At 41.1% G+C, this 18,369-nt stretch overlaps 1 protein-coding gene across 2 annotated transcripts in view; it reads right to left on the bottom strand.

Moving 5' to 3' along the window:
* si:dkeyp-110a12.4 (pancreatic secretory granule membrane major glycoprotein GP2) overlaps nucleotides 1-18,369 on the bottom strand; it is a 55,842-nt gene that overhangs the window by 9,685 nt on the left and 27,788 nt on the right. For both annotated transcript variants that reach the window (XM_051925292.1, XM_051925291.1), the window contains exons 4-8: nucleotides 15,770-15,930; nucleotides 15,130-15,265; nucleotides 11,250-11,344; nucleotides 5,270-5,438; nucleotides 746-854 (exon numbers count right to left, since the gene is read on the bottom strand). In XM_051925292.1, coding sequence (XP_051781252.1) covers nucleotides 746-854; nucleotides 5,270-5,438; nucleotides 11,250-11,344; nucleotides 15,130-15,265; nucleotides 15,770-15,930 — 670 coding nt within the window. The remainder of the gene's footprint in view (nucleotides 1-745; nucleotides 855-5,269; nucleotides 5,439-11,249; nucleotides 11,345-15,129; nucleotides 15,266-15,769; nucleotides 15,931-18,369) is intronic.

The following is an 18,369-nucleotide window of genomic DNA, read 5'->3' as shown; positions in this document are numbered from 1 at the left end:
CCATACAGGCCAGCTCTGAGTGCCTTTACTCCCCACTCTCCTCAAGTGCCATCATGACTGATAGCCAACAATCAATCATCAATGCACAAAGCTACTCTTTTTTATTGTTTATACCAGCTACAACATGGTGCTCATAAACATCACCTCCAGCAGCAAGTTCCAATTTACAGGAGTCGGGCGCAGCTTGCACTGCAGAGTTTTTACAGAAGGAAGATTGCCTGTAATGGCCTGCTGAATGAATGCAAGACTAACAATAGCCAATTCCTATATCTTTGATCACTTCTAAATATAAAAACAATCATGAATATGTTGTCTAGTAATCAATTTTATGTCTACTTATATGTTCACTGTCATTTACTTCACCTACTTTAACTTTGGCAGCATTTTTTTAAGATTATTGTATATTTCTTTTTCTCTCACTCAATCTTCTGTTAAGTTCTAATTTCCCCTTGGGGTCAAATAAAGTACATCCATCTATCTAAAGTAACAACCGCACCAAGCCATGCTATTTCATAAGGTGTTGGCAAGAGGACAGCTTCTGCACAGTGTGATATTCACTCCAGCATATGTTTTGTTAAACTGTGGAAACAGCTTTTAAAATAATCCGTACACAGAGTCTGCACAGCTCTATAGGAGAAGGCATACTTCACATGAGTATAAAGGGTCAAGCTATGTGAAATCCCTGTTGTCATTTCTACTGCACAGTTTTAACTTTACTGCAGATGTATGAAAAATGCAAACTTACTTTGATCAGCGTTTTCTTCACTAGTGGCTCTTCTGATTGGTCCATATGAGACAGTATGAGACTGAGTAATGTCTCTCCTTGTTCTAGGTTTCCATTCCTCTGAGCAGTTCTGTTAGAAAAGATGTTAGCAAAGCTCTTAGAAATTCCATACACAGAAGAATTCTGAAGGGATTAACAAGATAGGAGAACTGTTTCTCCATTTTATTTTATAGCAGCCAAACAGCAGAATAAAAAACACTATAGGTTATTTTTTATATCTCTTCTCTATTATATTATAAAAAAAAAAGGAAAAATTGAAATTAACCAAAGATTATTTGACAGTGTCTTAAGTAGACAACTTGGCAAGCTGAACAAGCCTGAAAGTGTAATTCAAGGCAATCGGATAAAATGTAAACACAAATGAGACATGTCTTGTATATACATTTACCCAACCATTTTCTGATTCGACCTATGCAGTTTGTGGAAGCTACAATATACAATATAATGCTACTATATATATATATATATATTGTACTGATATTGATATACTGATATAAGCAAGGACATTTAAAGCAGGATGACAACAACTGTTAACAAAAGAATGTTTTGTAATTTCCAAAAAGCAACCGTTAGCAAAAGAATGTTCTATGCCTAAAAATAAAAATGTGATGACATACAAAAAAGCTTGCAAAAAGAGGAAACACTGAAGCAATTGTAAAAATATTTTGGAAAAGGGCACAGAGAGGTAAAAAAACTATATAAGCAGGCCAAAGATGGGGAAGTTAAGAGTTTTTCTGACTTGCAAGCAGAAAGCTCCATACTACTCACCTGTTTATTAATTCTTTAATAAACTAACATTGACTAATTGCACTCCTGTCTTCCTCGGCTTCCTTCCACAAGTTCTGGTTTTTTTTGGGAATCTTTCCTAGCAGTGCTGGGTGCAAAACAGAAACTAACCCAGGATGGGATGCTAATCCATTGCAGAAGGCAAACAAACACCTACACTTAGTTACACCAACTCCACATACAGTTTATCATCAACCTAACTGGTACATATTTAGGAAGTGGGAGGAAGCCCAGAAGAGAAGAGATGAGCCCGTGTAGGCATGGAGAGAACATGCAAACTCCACACAGACTATTTAGACAGCAACTGTTCTTTGATACAGCAACAGTAATCACGGACTGTGACTGTACTAACTATGTACAGTATGTGCATAATTTACTCAATGACTGACAAGACATTCTTGAGGAAGCTATTTTCATTAATGGAACGATCAGAAAAATCCAACCTTTCCAAAACATTTGTTGTGAAACAAAAATGAAGAAAACTGTGATGATGTTTTACATTCAATAGTCAGCAAGTACCAGTATTGTGTTGGTGTGTGACAGTTGCAAGATAGTGCAGATGTTAGAATACATTCTTTTTTGTTTTGTATCTTGATTTTATTTATATTTTCTATGCAATAATATATACTGCTCAAAAAAATTAAAGGACCACTTTTTAATCAAAGTTAATTAAACTTCTGGGATATTGATCTGGTCAGTTAAGTAGCAGTGGAGGTTGTTAATCAGTTTTAGCTGCTTTGGTGTTAATGAAATTAACAACAGGTGCACTAGAGGGGCAACAATAAGACAACACCCAAAACAGGAATGGTTTAACAGGTTTAACATCTTTTCTGACTGTTTTTTCAATAGTTTTGCATTTGGCTACGGTCAGTGTCACTACTGGTAGCATGAGACGATACCTGGAACCTACAGAGGTTGCACAGGTAGTCCAACTTCTCCAGGATGGCACATCAATAACGTTCCATTGCCAGAAGGTTTGCTGTGTCTCCCAGCACAGTCTCAAGGGCATGGAGGAGATTCCAGGAGACAGGCAGTTACTCTAGGAGAGCTGGACAGGGCTGTAGAAGGTCCTTAACCCATCAGCAGGACCAGAGGAACAGGATGAGCATTGCCAGAGCCCTACAAAATGACCTCCAGCAGGCCATTGGTGTGAATGTCCCTAAGCAAACAATCAGAAACAGACTTCAAGAGGGTGGTCTGAGTGCCCAACGTCCTCTAGTGGGCCCTGTGCTCACTGCCCAGCACTGTGGAGCTCGATTAGCATTAGCTATAGAATATCAGAATTGGTAGGTCCACCCCTGTTGCCCTGTGCTTTTCACAGATGAGAGCAGGTTCACCCTGAGCACATGTGACAGACGTGAAAGGGCCTGGAGAAGCCATGGAGAACATTATGCTGCCTGTAACATCGTTCAGCATGACCGGTTTGGTGGTGGGTCACTGATGGTCTGGGGAGGCATATTCATGGAGGGACGCACAGATCTCTACAGGCTAGACAACAGCACCTTGACTGCCATTAGGTATCGGGATGAAATCTTTGGACCCATTGTCAGACCCTATGCTGGTGCAGTGGGTCCTGGGTTCCTCTTGGTGCATGACAATGAACGGCCTCATGTGGTGAGAGTATGCAGGCAGTTCCTGGATGATGAAGGAATTGATACCATTGACTGGCCCCCACGCTCGCCTGACTTAAATCCAATACAACCCCTCTGGGACATTATGTTTCGGTCCATCCGACGCTGCCAGGTTGCACCTCAGACTGTCCAGGAGCTCAGTGATGCCCTGGTCCAAATCTGGGGGGAGATCTCCCAGGACACCATCTGTCATCTCATTAGGAGCATGTCCCGACGTTGTCAGGCATCATACAAGCACATGGGGGCCATACAAACTACTGAGTATGATTTGGAGTTGCTACAATGAAATTTCGGCAAAATCAACTAGCCTTCTGCATCATTTTTTCACTTTGATTTTCGGGCTGTCTTTGAATTCAGCCCTCTGTAGGTTGATTATTTTCATTTCCATCAAACGATGTGGCATACTTTCGTTCGTAACACTTTACCCAGTCCATGATTTTTTTCCCCATTAAGATCTGATGCGTTTTCAAAGTGTTCCTTTAACTTTTTGAGCAGTTTATATAGAAGATTATCAACAGTACATAATTGATGTTAAAATGACAAAATGGTTTATTTCGTCATCCTGTTCAGCTAGGAGTGTTTATAATATACTAATAGAAACAATAAGAATTGTATGCAGTAAATAAAAGTACCTCATATTAATAATAGGCTAGGAGCATACACTGCACCTACATGTTGCTGCAACCACCCTGTGTTTAATAAAAAGAATAATGAACTTTGTGCAACTTATTAAAATATATTTTCTAAAAAAAAAATAACTTTTCACACCATGAACATAATAACCTGTTTCTAATGGTAGATGTCACATTATGGAACTTTTAGTCATGGGCTTCATTTGCCCACTGCAATTGCTGATCTCATTGCCGGACCCTGTCAGTTACATGACTGAAAAGCACTGGTCACATGTAGACATTGCATGCTGACCTTCTACCACAGTTGTGCTCACCCCTTTTTGTGACAGCTAATAGTGTGCTGCTTGATACAGCCAATGCCGTACGAAGGGTTAACAGGTACAGCGTGTTCATTCACAATCTCAATGCTTTTTTCCTTTTCATTTTTTCCCCAACAGGTTTGATTTTGTTGGAGCGAGTTGTGGATTAGTTGAACTGGGAATGTCACCAATGTCATGGGAGCAACTACCTCCAACTACCACAGACTCACTAAGATTATGTAAATGAAGGCTACAACTGAAAATCACTGGAAAGGTCACGTTATATGACATAGCCTTAAAGAAACCACCATCTCTATCTCTCCTGCAATGTTCTGGCCCTGAGTTTAAAATGGTCATTCCAGTTCATTGTTACTAGTATTTTGCAAATTATTCACCTCAAGTACAGTATATACTGTCATGATAATTGTCAACCTCTGCACAATTTCATTGATCAATCTCACAATTTCTTCTACTGTGTGATGGTCAGGGTTGGCTGCAGCTGCCCATATCATTCTTGAACCTGGAACCATTAATAGCATAACTGAGATGAGCCACACAATGAGAACACAAACTGTCAAGGGTAAGGTATAAAACGTGCTAGTGCTTTTGTTATTCCAAACAAAGTGTTCAAACAGTGCAGTGATTTTCCAAATAAATAAATAAATTATCCAGGATAACAAACAGTGTCTTCTGTGAAGGTTAAAAAAATTATTAATCAAAGTTAAAATACGCAGGATTAGTTTATTTGAAAAAACAACACTTGCCTCAGTGCTCCCTATCTAAGCAGACATCTTCAGCCACAGCAGGAGTTCAGGAGAAGTCTCTAGTCCCTGGCTTTAAAAGTTCACTTAACAGAGTGAAGAGGTTTGTTCTTTATTTCGCCTTAAACAATTTCTTGTATTAGGAATTTGTTAGTTTTCCCATACCCCTTGGGGTCAGAGCGTAGGGTCAGCCATTGTACAGCATCCCTGGAGCAACTGCAGATTAAGGGCCTTGCACAAGGATCCAGCAGTGTAGGATCTCTTTTGGCAGTAATGGGGTTTCAAACTGGCAACCTTCCAGATACAGTACCAGCACAGTTACTTAAGTTATGGGTTCTTTTATAAAAGTGAAGAGAATTTGTGAGATAGCACTTACCGGGCGGCAGACTTCCACTGTGTTGTGGCATATCTGGACACTGCAGTGCAGAAATACGTCTTTGTAAGTGTTTCCAACAAACTTGAACATCTGTATCTGGAACTTTGCCTCTGGGCTTTCACCATTTTTTAAGACATGTAAAATTTGTGTTTTTGATACTTCAGGGCAGCTGTGAATACAAGTAGAGAGCGTATTGTAGAATTATTATGCACAGTTCAAAACCTACATTATTTTTCCCAAGATATGGACAGGATTAGAAATGAGTACATTAGAGGGGTCAGATCAGGTTGGACGGTTGGGAGACAAAGTCAGAGAGGTGAGATTGCATTGGTTTGGACATGTGCAGAGGAGAGATGCTGGGTATATTGGGAAAAGGATGTTACGGATAGAGCTGCCAGGGAAGAGGAAAAGAGGAAGGCCTAAGCGAAGGTTTATGGATGTGGTGAGAGAGGACATGCAGGTGATGGGTGTAACAGAACAAGATGCAGAGGACAGAAAGATATGTAAGGAGATGATCCGCTGTGGCAATCCCTAACGGGAGCAGCCAAAAAAAAGAAGAAGAAGATACAGCATCTATGGCAGAGAATTTGATCAGGTCTGTGTAATTCATCAAAAAAATCAACATAAATGATATTTAGATTAATGGTTACAGAGTCAATCACTGCATCTAAAATTACATAATATGAAATCAAATTTTACATCAACAATACAAATGTACCAGTCATTTGGAATTGCTAATTTTACCTTCAGAGAACCAAATCCTTAGTACTGGCGACATAGAAGATGCATTTAGAGGTTCTAGTAACTGTTAACTTTGCTCTTTGTTTTGCATGCACAGCTGCTGAGGTTAGAGCCCGAGAAGGCGTGGCCTCTTGATTATTATTTGTTGCCCAGGTGTTACCAATTATTACACTGTAGTCACTTAAATGAAGAGGGTAAGAGCAAATAAAAGAGGCAGGACCACCACAGCCCACAATGATGAGCCATTGTCTTGTGCCCCCTTTTTTGAGCTTAAGCTCTGTGCTTTGAGTGACCTTGACGGTTTGAACTATTTTGAATTTTGTTCTTCAGGTTTAGGATTGTGCTTGGGTTTCAGGATATCAAACCAAATAATCTGGATTATTGTTGGGAATCACAATTTAGGACTGTCACCCTAAAGGTAAGGCTTTAAAGTCCTGTTTACAGCTAAGGTATTCAAGTTTAATTTCTTTTGTTCTCTCTCGAGTATTTTTGCATAATATTTGTTATTTAAGATTTAATGTCCCAAGAGCCAGCTTCTGTAGCTGAGGATCGGACCGCCAAGGTCCCCGCCTTCGGCCACCACCCAACTCACACTGCACCCGACCTCCTTGGCCCCTCCCATAGGTGGTGAGCCCATGGGAATGGGGACCCACGTTGCCTCTTCGGGCTGTGCCCGGCCGAGCCCCATGGGTGCAGGCCCGGCCACCAGGCGCTCGCCATCGAGCCCCACCTCCAGGCCTGGCTCCAGAGTGGGGCCCCGGTGACCCGCGTCCGGGCAAGGGAAAACGGCGTCCAAAGTTTTCATTCATCATAGAAGGTTTGAACCGCTCTTTGTCTCATCCCTCACCTAGGACCAGTTTGCCTTGGGTGGCCCTACCAGGGGCATAAAGCCCCGGACAACAGAGCTCCTAGGATCATTGGGACACGCAAACCACTCCACCACGATAAGGTGGCGGTTAAAGGAGCTCTCAATTTACCAGTCGATCTATGTTCCTACCCTCACCTATGGTCATGAACTATGGGTAGTGACCGAAAGAACGAGATCGCGAATACAAGCGGCTGAAATGAGTTTCCTCCGCAGGGTGTCTGGGCTTTCCCTTAAAGATAGGGTGAGAAGCTCAGTCATCCGGGAGGGGCTCAGAGTAGAGCCGCTGCTCCTCCGCATCGAGAGGAGTCAGATGAGGTGGCTCGGGCATCTGATCAGGATGCCTCCTGGACGCCTCCCTGGTGAGGTGTTCCGGGCACGTCCAACCGGGAGGAGGCCCCAGGGAAGACCCAGGACACGTTGGAGGGACTACGTCTCTCGACTGGCCTGGGAACGCCTTGGGATTCTCCCGGAAGAGCTAGAAGAAGTGGCCGGGGAGAGGGAAGTCTGGGCATCTCTGCTCAAGCTGCTGCCCCCGCGACCCGACCTCGGATAAGCGGGAGACAATGGATGGATGGATGGATTTAATGTTATTTGGCTCTTCATTGTTTTTAATATTTGTTCTATTATATTAGGAAGTAAAGGTAATTTTTAAAATAAATACTAAAAATTACATGACAGAATTACATTGAAATAAACTTTGGGAATGGATTTTATTTACTACTTTTTTTGTACTGAGGAATTTCTTTCAGGAAATAATGACAGCAGGAGCCAAAGCTTGACTGGTCATCCCTCCATCGCACAAGGAAAATATGGTGCTGCCAATCTAACTTTGTGCAGGTATTGTTTATGACTGTGAGAAGAAATCCATAGATGGTTCTTAAAGATTGTTAGATAGTATATCCAAAGTGATTAATTTTTTATTACTTTAGAGTAGTGTCATTTGCACTGGCACATTGGAGATTTGTATGGTAGCTTGATTGGTGGCTGCAGTTTGGCCCAGTGAGTTAATGTGCCTAACATTAGACTGGCATCCCATTTGTGTAGGGTTTCCACATTTTCCTGTCTGCATTGTTTATGTTTTTATGATAGTTTGGGATGGGAACTGTGGGGACCAAATGCGTATATGTATGGTTATTTTATAACTGCAAACTGGTGCATGTGAATAAACAGGCCAAGCAATGGACTTGCACCAGGCTGAGAGCTGATTTCCTACCTTGTACCAGTGTGTAAACTTCATATACACTGCAACAGGACTAAATAAGAAAATGAAACAATGAATTGTGAAAGTTAAAAATGAAGCTAAAAACTGTTCTCAAAATAAATATGCTTTGCAAAAACTAACAATATTCCGCTTTGGATGTTCCCTTAGTTTTCCTTTAACCACACTGCTAAGCCACTGATGGAATGCTAGTCCATCCCAATGCATACTTGCTGAAACTGAGCCCAGACAATTTAGACCTGAAGGTTTACCCATCACTCGCATCTTTGGGTCATGTAAGAAAATTGAAGTTTTCAGAGAAAATCTGAACAGTGGCCTGGACTTCATGAAGTTCTGGGTCTCTGGAGTTGTGAGTTTAAGTACTGCATGACCATGCTGACTCAGCATCTTTAAACAACAGTAAATGTTGTCATTATTTCAACATGGATGAAAAATCTATTTTATTTTCATTATTTCAACATGGATGAAAAATCTATTTTATTATCTTCTGTACAACAGTTATAAATCAAAGTAACACTTTACAATGTAGGGAACCTCTGGTCCATCTATGAGTCAGTTGGTGCTGTGAATCAAAATCTGAACAAAGGTTTTGATCATACTTAGTATGATTTACGAAGCACCAATAATGACACATTATCAAATCCATTTTTCACATACTTACATATATTTAATGAGCACTTAACAGCTTTATTTGTGTTACATACCAAGACATGACCAACCGATGCATTACATTAATACCCTGTTGTATATACAGTATTTACCCAAATGATTATATTTTAAAATAGATACCCCACTAAATTGCACACTGTAAAGTTTGGCTTTCTAGATAAAGTGAATATTTGTGTAACATATGGATTCATCCCTAGTGCAATACTGAAATCTGAAACACAGCTATTTTGCTCTGTCATGCCTTTTTAATTAACAAATAGGTAAACAGTTAGTTGGTTTTTAACTTCCCCTACATTTTCATAATATTCTACATATTAAAGCTGTACATAATTAATTAGGTCAGGTTGGGGAGCATGCAGTGGTGTAGCATGTTGCCGCACCCAGCACACAACAAAACAGCTCAGGATCCTGGTTGGCAAACCCCCAGGCAGACACGGGTCTAGTCCCACCCCCTCAAAATGACCATCTATCTGTAACGTGGGTGCCCCCTTGGCCTGACCCAGCTACTCGAGTCCTCAGCAATGACGATTCTGTGAGCCAGATCACCCTCGAGGAATCAGGCCACATGGCTGTAGTGCCATAACTGACATTCCCTCATATAGATAGATAGATAGATAGATTGCAGGCAATATGCCTCATTTGGGACTTTGTGAGCAACCGCTCGTTTTACACAAAGTCAAAGCAGCGGTACCCAAGGATTCTCCTAAAAGACACAGTACCGAAGGAGTCCAGTCTTCGTCTTAGGTCACTGGATAGCATCCAAGTCTCACCACAATACAGCAAAACAGGAAGCACTAGGACTCCAAAGACTTAGACCTTCGTCCTTTTGCATAGATATCGGGAGCGCCACACACCCCTTTCCAGCGACCTCATGACCCCCTGTGCTCTCCCAATCCGTCTACTGACTACATAGGAAGAGTCACCAGAGACATGAATGTCACTGCCAAGGTAAGTACTGTAAACCTCTTGACAAGGTCGACACTCTCTCCACAAACAGACAAACTGCTGATGGCTGTGCCCAAGAGGTCATTAAAGGTCTGGATCTTGGTTTTTATCCAGGACACTCACAAACCCAGACACTCAGACTCCTCGCTTAGTCTCTTGAGCGCCCCGATCAGAGCCTCCTTTGACTCCACGAAGATCACAGCATCGTCAGCAAAGTCAAGATCCGTAAATCTCTCTTCAACAGCTGCCCCACAGCTGCTGGACCCCACAAATGTGCACAACACCCTGTCCATATAAGCAATGAACAGAGTAGGAGCAAGAACACACCCCTGATGAACTCCAGAATCAACTGGGAAAAACGCTGAGGTTCTGCATCCACTGTGCACAGCACTCAACAGTACCAGTATACAGGCCGGCTATGATATCTAGCAAACTTCAAGGGATCCTGCAAAGTTTCAGGATGTCCCACAGGGCAGCTTGATCACCTGAGTCGAATACTTGACGAAAATCGACAAAGGCTGCAAAGAAACTCTGCTGATATTCTTTTTTGTGCTCCACGATAACCCTCAGTGCCAGTGCATAAAAACAGGCTGCTCTGGTCGCTGGTAGGTGAGCAAGTGATCATGAATCCTATTGATGATGACCCTAGCAAGGACCTTACCTAGCACTGACAGCAGTGTTATGCCCATGTAGTTGCCACAATCCATTTGATGACCCTTCCCTTTCCAGATAGGGATGACAAGTCTTGTTTTCCAATCAGTTGGGATGACGCCCGTCTCCCAAATGGAAGCAAAGATTGCTTGCAATGCCAGGAGGACAGCCTTACCACCAACTTGGAGAAGTTCACCCCGGATACCACAGATCCCTGCAGCCTCCCTTACCCACTGCTGGTTCACCACCTATACTGTCTCAGTGTGAAGGGTGATTCACAGCTAATTGGAGTATCAGCCTCAAGTACTGTGGACCAGGAAATGTCCAACGTCCTTGCCGGAGTATCAGCTTTAAACAATTACTCAAAGTAACCAGCCCAGCGGGTCATGGTAATTGAATACATGCCGCTTTCTTCATTACCTGCTCTTCGTTTCTTATAACCTGTATAATCATCTTATTGTAGTGTTTTAGTGTTATGTTTTTTTTTTCCTTTGTTGCATATGGAAAGTTGTCATCAGAATTTCATTGTACAAAAGTATAATGACAATGAATAACAAACGGAACCTACCAGTTACTACACTGCCTCTTCTGTCAAGATGTAGATTGCTATTTTAGCATTACATGCATGTTATTGTAGATGGGTGTAACACAGCAAGATGCAGAGGACAGGAAGATATGGAAAAAGATGATCCGCTGTGGCAACCTCTAACGGTTGCAGCCAAGTAAAGAAGAAGATTATAAAGGAGATTAAATTCTTCCAAAGGCCATTACTCTAGTTTAAATAACATGGTCTAATTTTTCAATATTTAATACATTCCTATATTCTTTGTAGTTTCATATGTTTTATCTCATATTTTTAATTTTGTGCATAGTATCAGAGCACATACTTGTCTTTGATGAATGTGTATCGATTCTGACTGTATGGATCTTGAGTTGGTGTGGCCCAGCAACTATCAAGGCGCACTATTAAGTGAGCTGGCACCTAGATTGAAAACAAAAAGAAAAAGGAAAATCAACAAGCATCACAACAGAAGTGAAAGCAGTAAGAGGTTCATGATGTTGAAAACAGTTAAAATAATTTATAATAACATGTTTCTAATTTATTACTATCCAAAGTTCATAAGGAATTGTTTTCATTAGCTTTGTTTAATATACACGTTATTACTTAAAAATGAGAACACTTGTCTTGTCACATTTCTCACATGTTCTTACCCCGACTAACCAACTATCTAGAAATGTGAAAGACGTACTGTGGAAGAATAATTTTAGGGTAACATGGCATTCACCTTAAAAAAAAAAAAAGCATAAAGGCTTAATAAATGATAGAAACCTGTTCAGGCACACCAGGAAACTAGATAAAGGTCAAGTGAACAACTAATTGTACACTGAAATATAAGAATTGGTTTAGGAAAATACTGAGATGGTCAAGTAAATAAAGAATGTACCAGAAGAAAGGTTGATGTAATATACAAAATGTACTGAAGGTTGACTAAGAAATTAGCAGATGTCCTACAAATGAGAATGGACAGTCATTATATACACAGAAATTTCAAGGGTGGTGGCGCAACTCAAAAGTAGAAGAAGAACCAGAATATAATACAATAGACTTTTATTTTATATAAATCATTTGGGTGTAAAACAATGAATTTGACACTGTATGTAAATTCAGTAATTTATAAAATGAACCTCTATCCTTTGTTTCTCTGACCATTCTGATCATTCTGACCATGCTGTAACGGACTTTAAGTTTAAAGTATGTTATATTCTGTTTGTTAAATAATATATAACAACAGCAATAACGGCTGGTTTAGCAAAAACTGAAGAATATAAGTAGAAGCGACTTCTGAACTGGAAATCATTCCACACTTCTAATACAATAGAGTAGACTCATTAAACTGAAGAACTATCCCAGGAATGCAGAGTATGAGCTATAAGGAAAGACCAAAGGAATTTGATCTTTTCCTCTTACTGTCAAACAAATGAAGACTCAAGGATGTCATAAAAGAAAGGAGCTGTTTCTGGAAAATGGGTTGTTTAGTAAGACCACAAAGGCATAAATCAGGGGTGAGCAACATCAGTCCTTGAAGGTCGTAGAAGCTGAAAGTTTTTGTTCTAATCTAATTGCTTAATGAGAAGTCAATTATTGCTGATAAAGCATTTAATGCTCAAGCAACGTTTATATGCTTCATTTTAGTTGTCTTGTTAAGATTTCCCACTCTTAATTTGTTATTTAAATCTTAAACAGCTGCATTCACTGTTTTAATTGTTCCTTATCGCTATATATTGTGACGAACGGTCGGATCCCATGCCTGGCTGGGACGCCCCTGCTACTTATGTTCTGGGGGAGAAACCATGGGCAGTCCAATACCTCCCCTGGGATGCTTGGTGGCAGTCTCCCTGGCCGACAGTGATTCCCTAACCTCCCGCAGGGCTCCATGGGAGATGGAGTCCTCCACAGCCTGGTTGGGGCTCGGGGTGGCCGCTAGGGAGGGCTGTCTGGATGCAACAGCCCGGCTGGACGAATCTTCAGCCCCACCCGGAAGTGCAATTAGGACCAGGTGATCAAGCACCTGGAACGCTTCCGGGTGGGCTATAAAAAAGTCAGCCACCACCACTCGAGGAGCCAGGGTCGGGAGGAAGAGGACTAAGCTTGAGGAGGTGTGGTGGTAAAGGAGAGAAGATTGTGTTGGTGTGGGAATTGTGCTTTTGTGGGACTGTGTTGGGCCTGTGGGACACGGGGAAGGCGTGCCCCACGGCTGAAGAGAAAATAAACGTCTGTGTTTAAGACATGTGTCTGTGTCTGCCTGGGGCCTGGTCTTCTACAATATATAAAATCCGATGTCTGTCTGTCTGTTCACGTTTCATGAGAGAACTACTTAACAGATTTAGATCGGGTTTATTTCTACAATTTGCTTGAACATTCCGGTTGATTTTGTGACTTCTCTCATTGCGCTATGTATCATAGTTTGCTTGTGGCACCAATTTATATGTGTGAATCTGAGAGACGCGCAGCAGGCTGAGGGGAGGAGGGCGCTTACCTCCTCACTCATGCATCAGCCTCGGGGTGTGTGCCTTACCTCCACTTAGCTAGCGAACAAGAGAACTACTTAACGGATTTAAATCGAGTTGTTTTCTATAATTTGCTTGAACATTCTGGTTGATTTTGCGACTTAAGAATCATAGTTCACTTGCAGGAACGATATATTTGCGCAAATCCAAGACAGAGGCAGGGCTGAGGGGAGGGGGAAGCGTGACGTCAGGAATGGGGAGTCAGGCAGGGCCCTCCTCATTGTCCTGTTTCACTAGTACGTGGGCAGAGCACCGGGGGATGGCTAGTTAATAATAAAATGCAAATGACAAAGGAACCAGCAGTTCTCCATTTGGCTTGTTTCCATTTACATCTGTGGGTATTTGTTGTGTACCATTTGGTTTAATAAAATACTTCAAAGGACAGTGAAGAGAAAACAGTGAAGGACTGAAAATTGCTCATCCATTCCAGGCTTGAAATTATATGGACGATATCCTTAGAAAAAAAATATATAAGAATGACATGGCAGAGTTCAAATACTAACAAGCCATACAATGTATAAATAATATGTTATTGGAAAGGACGGTTTCCAGTTAAGCAACTGGGTTGGAACAAACACCTGCAGTGACTATGACCTTCCAGGAGCGATGTTGTTCACCCCTGGCATAGACGAGTGCTGGTTAACAGTATATGTACAATAAGTTGTCAAAGTGAGTAGCTGACAGTAGCTTGTCAGTGCCTTTAAATCTAAACTTGATCATTTTTTGCAAGAGTTACACAAATATATACACATTATCTGCGTTAAGCCGAATGGGCATTTGCCTTTAAATATTCTGTTATATTTGCTTATCTCAATTCAGAAAATTCGCCTGACATCTTGTAGGTTAAAAAAACTTTTAACCCTGCACATTATTATTATTATTATTTTTATTACTGCTACTTTAAGTATTTAATTACAGTTCATATCAAGTGAATATTCTGCAACATTGAACTGCAGGCTTCAAACTAGGTGAGGGAAAGGATGTGGTATTAGGAAGTGATGATTCAAGAGTAAGATTGTCTATTTTTCTCAAATAGTTTGTTTAATTTAAAATGGTATAATAAGCAAAACAACAAGTTAAGAATATTGGTAGAGTGACTAAGATACTGTACAAGATCTAACTAAGTATTCTGGCAACTGTTCTGAGGTCTTTCCTCCCATGAGACGAATTGCCATGGCAGCTTTACAGATAGGCCGAGACCTTCAAAAGACAAGAGTGCTCGATATCAATGAGAAATACCTGAGGTTATAATTCACTACACTGAGAATCAGCGCATCAGTTCTACGTTTGCAAGTTTCAATATATAGTAAGTAAAACTGCGGGATCAATTAACTGGTTGTACTGTTTTGCTTGTCATATTGTTCTGCATTGTATGTAGGACACCTTCATTGTTTATAATACGTGAACATCATGAGCATCTAAACTTTAATCAAACCATCATAAAGCGATATTTTATGCACAAAGAAAAGAAAATGATATTATGCTATTAAACTTTCAAACTCTGGCAAGTCAAGAACGCAAAATACAAAAAGTAGAATTTTAGGTAACATACAAATAATATCCTGATGCTTCTTTTACACTTAACTTTAGCCTACTCTACATTCTGAATGTCAATCCTTTCTGTTCTCCAATGATTATAATCAGATAAAGTCACCACACCAGAAAATCAAATCACGACACTCCTTGAGCAAATCTTACCATGAAGACTTTTACATAAATGTGGTCTTCAAGAGTTAGGAATGGGACTGTTGTCCATTTGTCTGTGAAATTCTCGTCCTTGTACAACATCATAGAAACGGAGAAGCTACCATTTTCAGTATTCAGTGTAATTGTCCTGTGGAAAAGTGAAATCAAAATATTGGTTAATGCTAAGCATTTCATATCTAAACATTTAGGTTGCATATGTCATTCACTCACTTGGCCTTTCAATGGTGAATGTGCTACATAAACTACAGACTTGTCAGAGACAAGAGTTTATCTATAAGCATTGGTCACAAGGAGTAGTAACCCCTGGATGGGCCACGAATCCATCCACACACACATAAACATCTAGGTGCCAGCCAAGACAACCTGGATGTGGAAGGAACTAGCGCTTCCCGAGAAAGCCCACAATGACAGCAACTCGCCCGGCATTTGAATCAGCTCAGCAGCCCAACACTTGTCCACCATGCTGCTTCAAAATGGAAATGTTCTATAAACATTACTCAATTTACTGCTAAAATAGATTCAACACTGTGTCTCACATACATAACAACAGATCACAAATTTATATAATTTGGGAAAACATGTATACTGCTTTAAAATGAAATGCTGGGATTACACTAATAGCAGAACTTACCTGATATCCACACTGATCTTGTTTTCTCCATTTGGTTGCTGTACTATATAGTTGACAGGGTAACGGCATGCAAACGTGATGTTTATATACGTTCTAGTGATGAAGTCAGAGTTGTTATTATGTATTGAGTTAGTGAATGTAATATACTTGTCATCTGAAGCCTACAATTAAAAAAAAGAACAGTTAAGACCGGAAAATTCACATAACATATTTCAAATGTAAAACAGTTTACATTTTTATTTTAAGGTTTCAAAGCAAGTAAAGCGTGGCATATGCACTTGGAAGGATTTGCCTCTTCTGAAATGGCATCCTTGACCGTTCATATTGGAAAAATAGTAATTCGATTATTACTTACGCATCTTTAATCAGCTGTCATTTCATTACAAAACAACATAAACACAAACAATCAGTATATTTAATTCTTGCCCTTGCCTGCCTGTCTGCGACTGTTATTTGCAAGCAGATGAATACAGGTACCTTGAACAAGTTATTTTATTAAAAAACTTTGCGAGAGAGCGCCGTGGAAGGTCTTGGAAAGAATACAATGAAAAACTAGAAGCAGCTGCCGTTGAATAGGTAAAGCATCATAATAAGATATGGCTGTTAGCTAATTCTTGTAAATATTCTTCAAAGCTTATGTCACTTTGGCTTTATCAGTCAACGACTGAAACCCACACCTTTTATAGACAGCAGGCCTCTCTTTTAACTCACACCCTTTACATAGGAATTCAATCAATATTTACTTATGGGACATCTTTCAGAGTAGCCATTGCTGAATGTGTTTACAAGATGGAAATCAAGAGTAATCAAGCAGTATAATTAAAGTATAGAAAGTTGCAGCAGTCAATATAAAACCATCAGGTGACCATTTGGGCGGAGTGGTGGCTCTGAGCGCTGGTATCCCGAAAGTTGCCGGTTCGAATCCCCGTCACTGCCAAAAGGCCACTGCTCTGCTGGGCCCTTGAGCAAGGCCCTTAACCTGTAAATTGCTCCAGGGGTGCTGTACAATGGCTGACCCTGTGCTCTGACCCCAAGGGGTATGCGAAAACTACCAAATTCCTAATACAAGAAATTGTATAAGGCAAAATAAAGGAAAAAAAAAAAAAGTGTGAGATCAATGAAAGCCATGCTTATAGGCTAGAACCACTAATGCACCAAAATAAGGCACCGCAGCTCCCCATTTAAATCTCTCCATGATACCTTCGCTTCACGTTCCATAATTTAATGACCAGACTTATTTCTTTATCAGTGTAAATTTTGATAAGCTAAATAGGCAGTTTAATAGAAGGTTATAAGTTAAAAAGAATTGTGTTGTAAAGGACACACATTTACTAAAATAAGACTTGCTTTTTGAACCTGCTTTTTCCATTACCAAGTCACAAGAATTCAGACTCTATCCTGGCAGTAGTGGGCACAAGGCCATAGCTGACCCTATATGGAATTCCATCGCAGGGATCTCTTATATACTTGCACCATTAACCTAACACATACTGCACAAAGACCCGGGTTTCCTTCCCGTGTCCTCCCTGCGTGGAGTTTGCATGTACTCCCCGTGTCTGCGTGGGTTTCCTCCGGGCGCTCCGGTTTCCTCCCACAGTCCAAAGACATTCAGGTTAGGTGGACTGGCGATTCTAAATTGGCCCTAGTGTGTGCTTGGTGTGTGGGTGTGTTTGTGTGTGTCCTGCGGTGGCTTGGCACCCTGCCCGGGATTGGTTCCTTCCTTGTGCCCTGTGTTGGCTGGGATTGGCTCCAGCAGACCCCCGTGACCCTGTGTTCGGATTCAGCGGGTTGGAAAATGGGTGGATGGATACTGCACAAAAATTCACTACAATTGAGGCATCAAAAATAATGAAAGAACCCAAAAAACAGCTGTAGTCAAACACAGAGCTTTTTTTAAATGGGGCTGCAAGCTTCAGAAACAAATAGGTAACAGTTTAGGCACTGCAAAAATGCATCTTCTTCTTTCGGCTGCTCCTGTTAAGGGTTGCCACAGCAGATCATCTTTTTCCATATTGCAAAAATGCATCTATTACTCATTTATTCTTATGTAACAAGATCTTAACAAAGGCTTCTTTGGGTCTTCATAACATTTATAAAACATCAGTAGATTATCCATTGTAGCAGTTGAGGCGTGGAGCCACCTCTAACACCCTCAGGTACCACTCGAGACACGAGGTAAAAGTACAACCACTATTTATTTTGTTGTCGTACAGTGCACCAAGCACCCTCCACTCCACACTCATATAAACAATAAACTACTCTCTATAATAACCAATCCTCCTCGCCCAGACACTTTGCCACCCTACCTCCCAGCTCAGCTCAGTGTACTGGGCTTCCCACAGTCCTTTTATAGCCCCTGACCCGGAAGTGGTTCCTGGCACAACCCACAAGTCCGTTTCCTTCCGGGTCAGGGCAAACAGTCCTCTTCTTCATCCCGGGAGCACGTCGTTTCCTCTGGTCACGTGACTGTGACGCACTCCCGGGTTATAGGGCACGCAAGAGCCCACTAGCCCCCCTACAGCGACTCCCGGTGGCCCCCAAGGTATCCAGCAGGGCTGTGTGTATAAACTACAAAGTCCATGAGGCCCTGCTGGAAGTCG

Source organism: Erpetoichthys calabaricus, chromosome 3 (genome assembly GCF_900747795.2).
Source record: "Erpetoichthys calabaricus chromosome 3, fErpCal1.3, whole genome shotgun sequence".
Classification (NCBI taxonomy): domain Eukaryota; kingdom Metazoa; phylum Chordata; class Cladistia; order Polypteriformes; family Polypteridae; genus Erpetoichthys; species Erpetoichthys calabaricus.
Note: the sequence above shows the minus strand (reverse complement) of the source record. Positions and strands in the feature narration are given on the sequence as shown.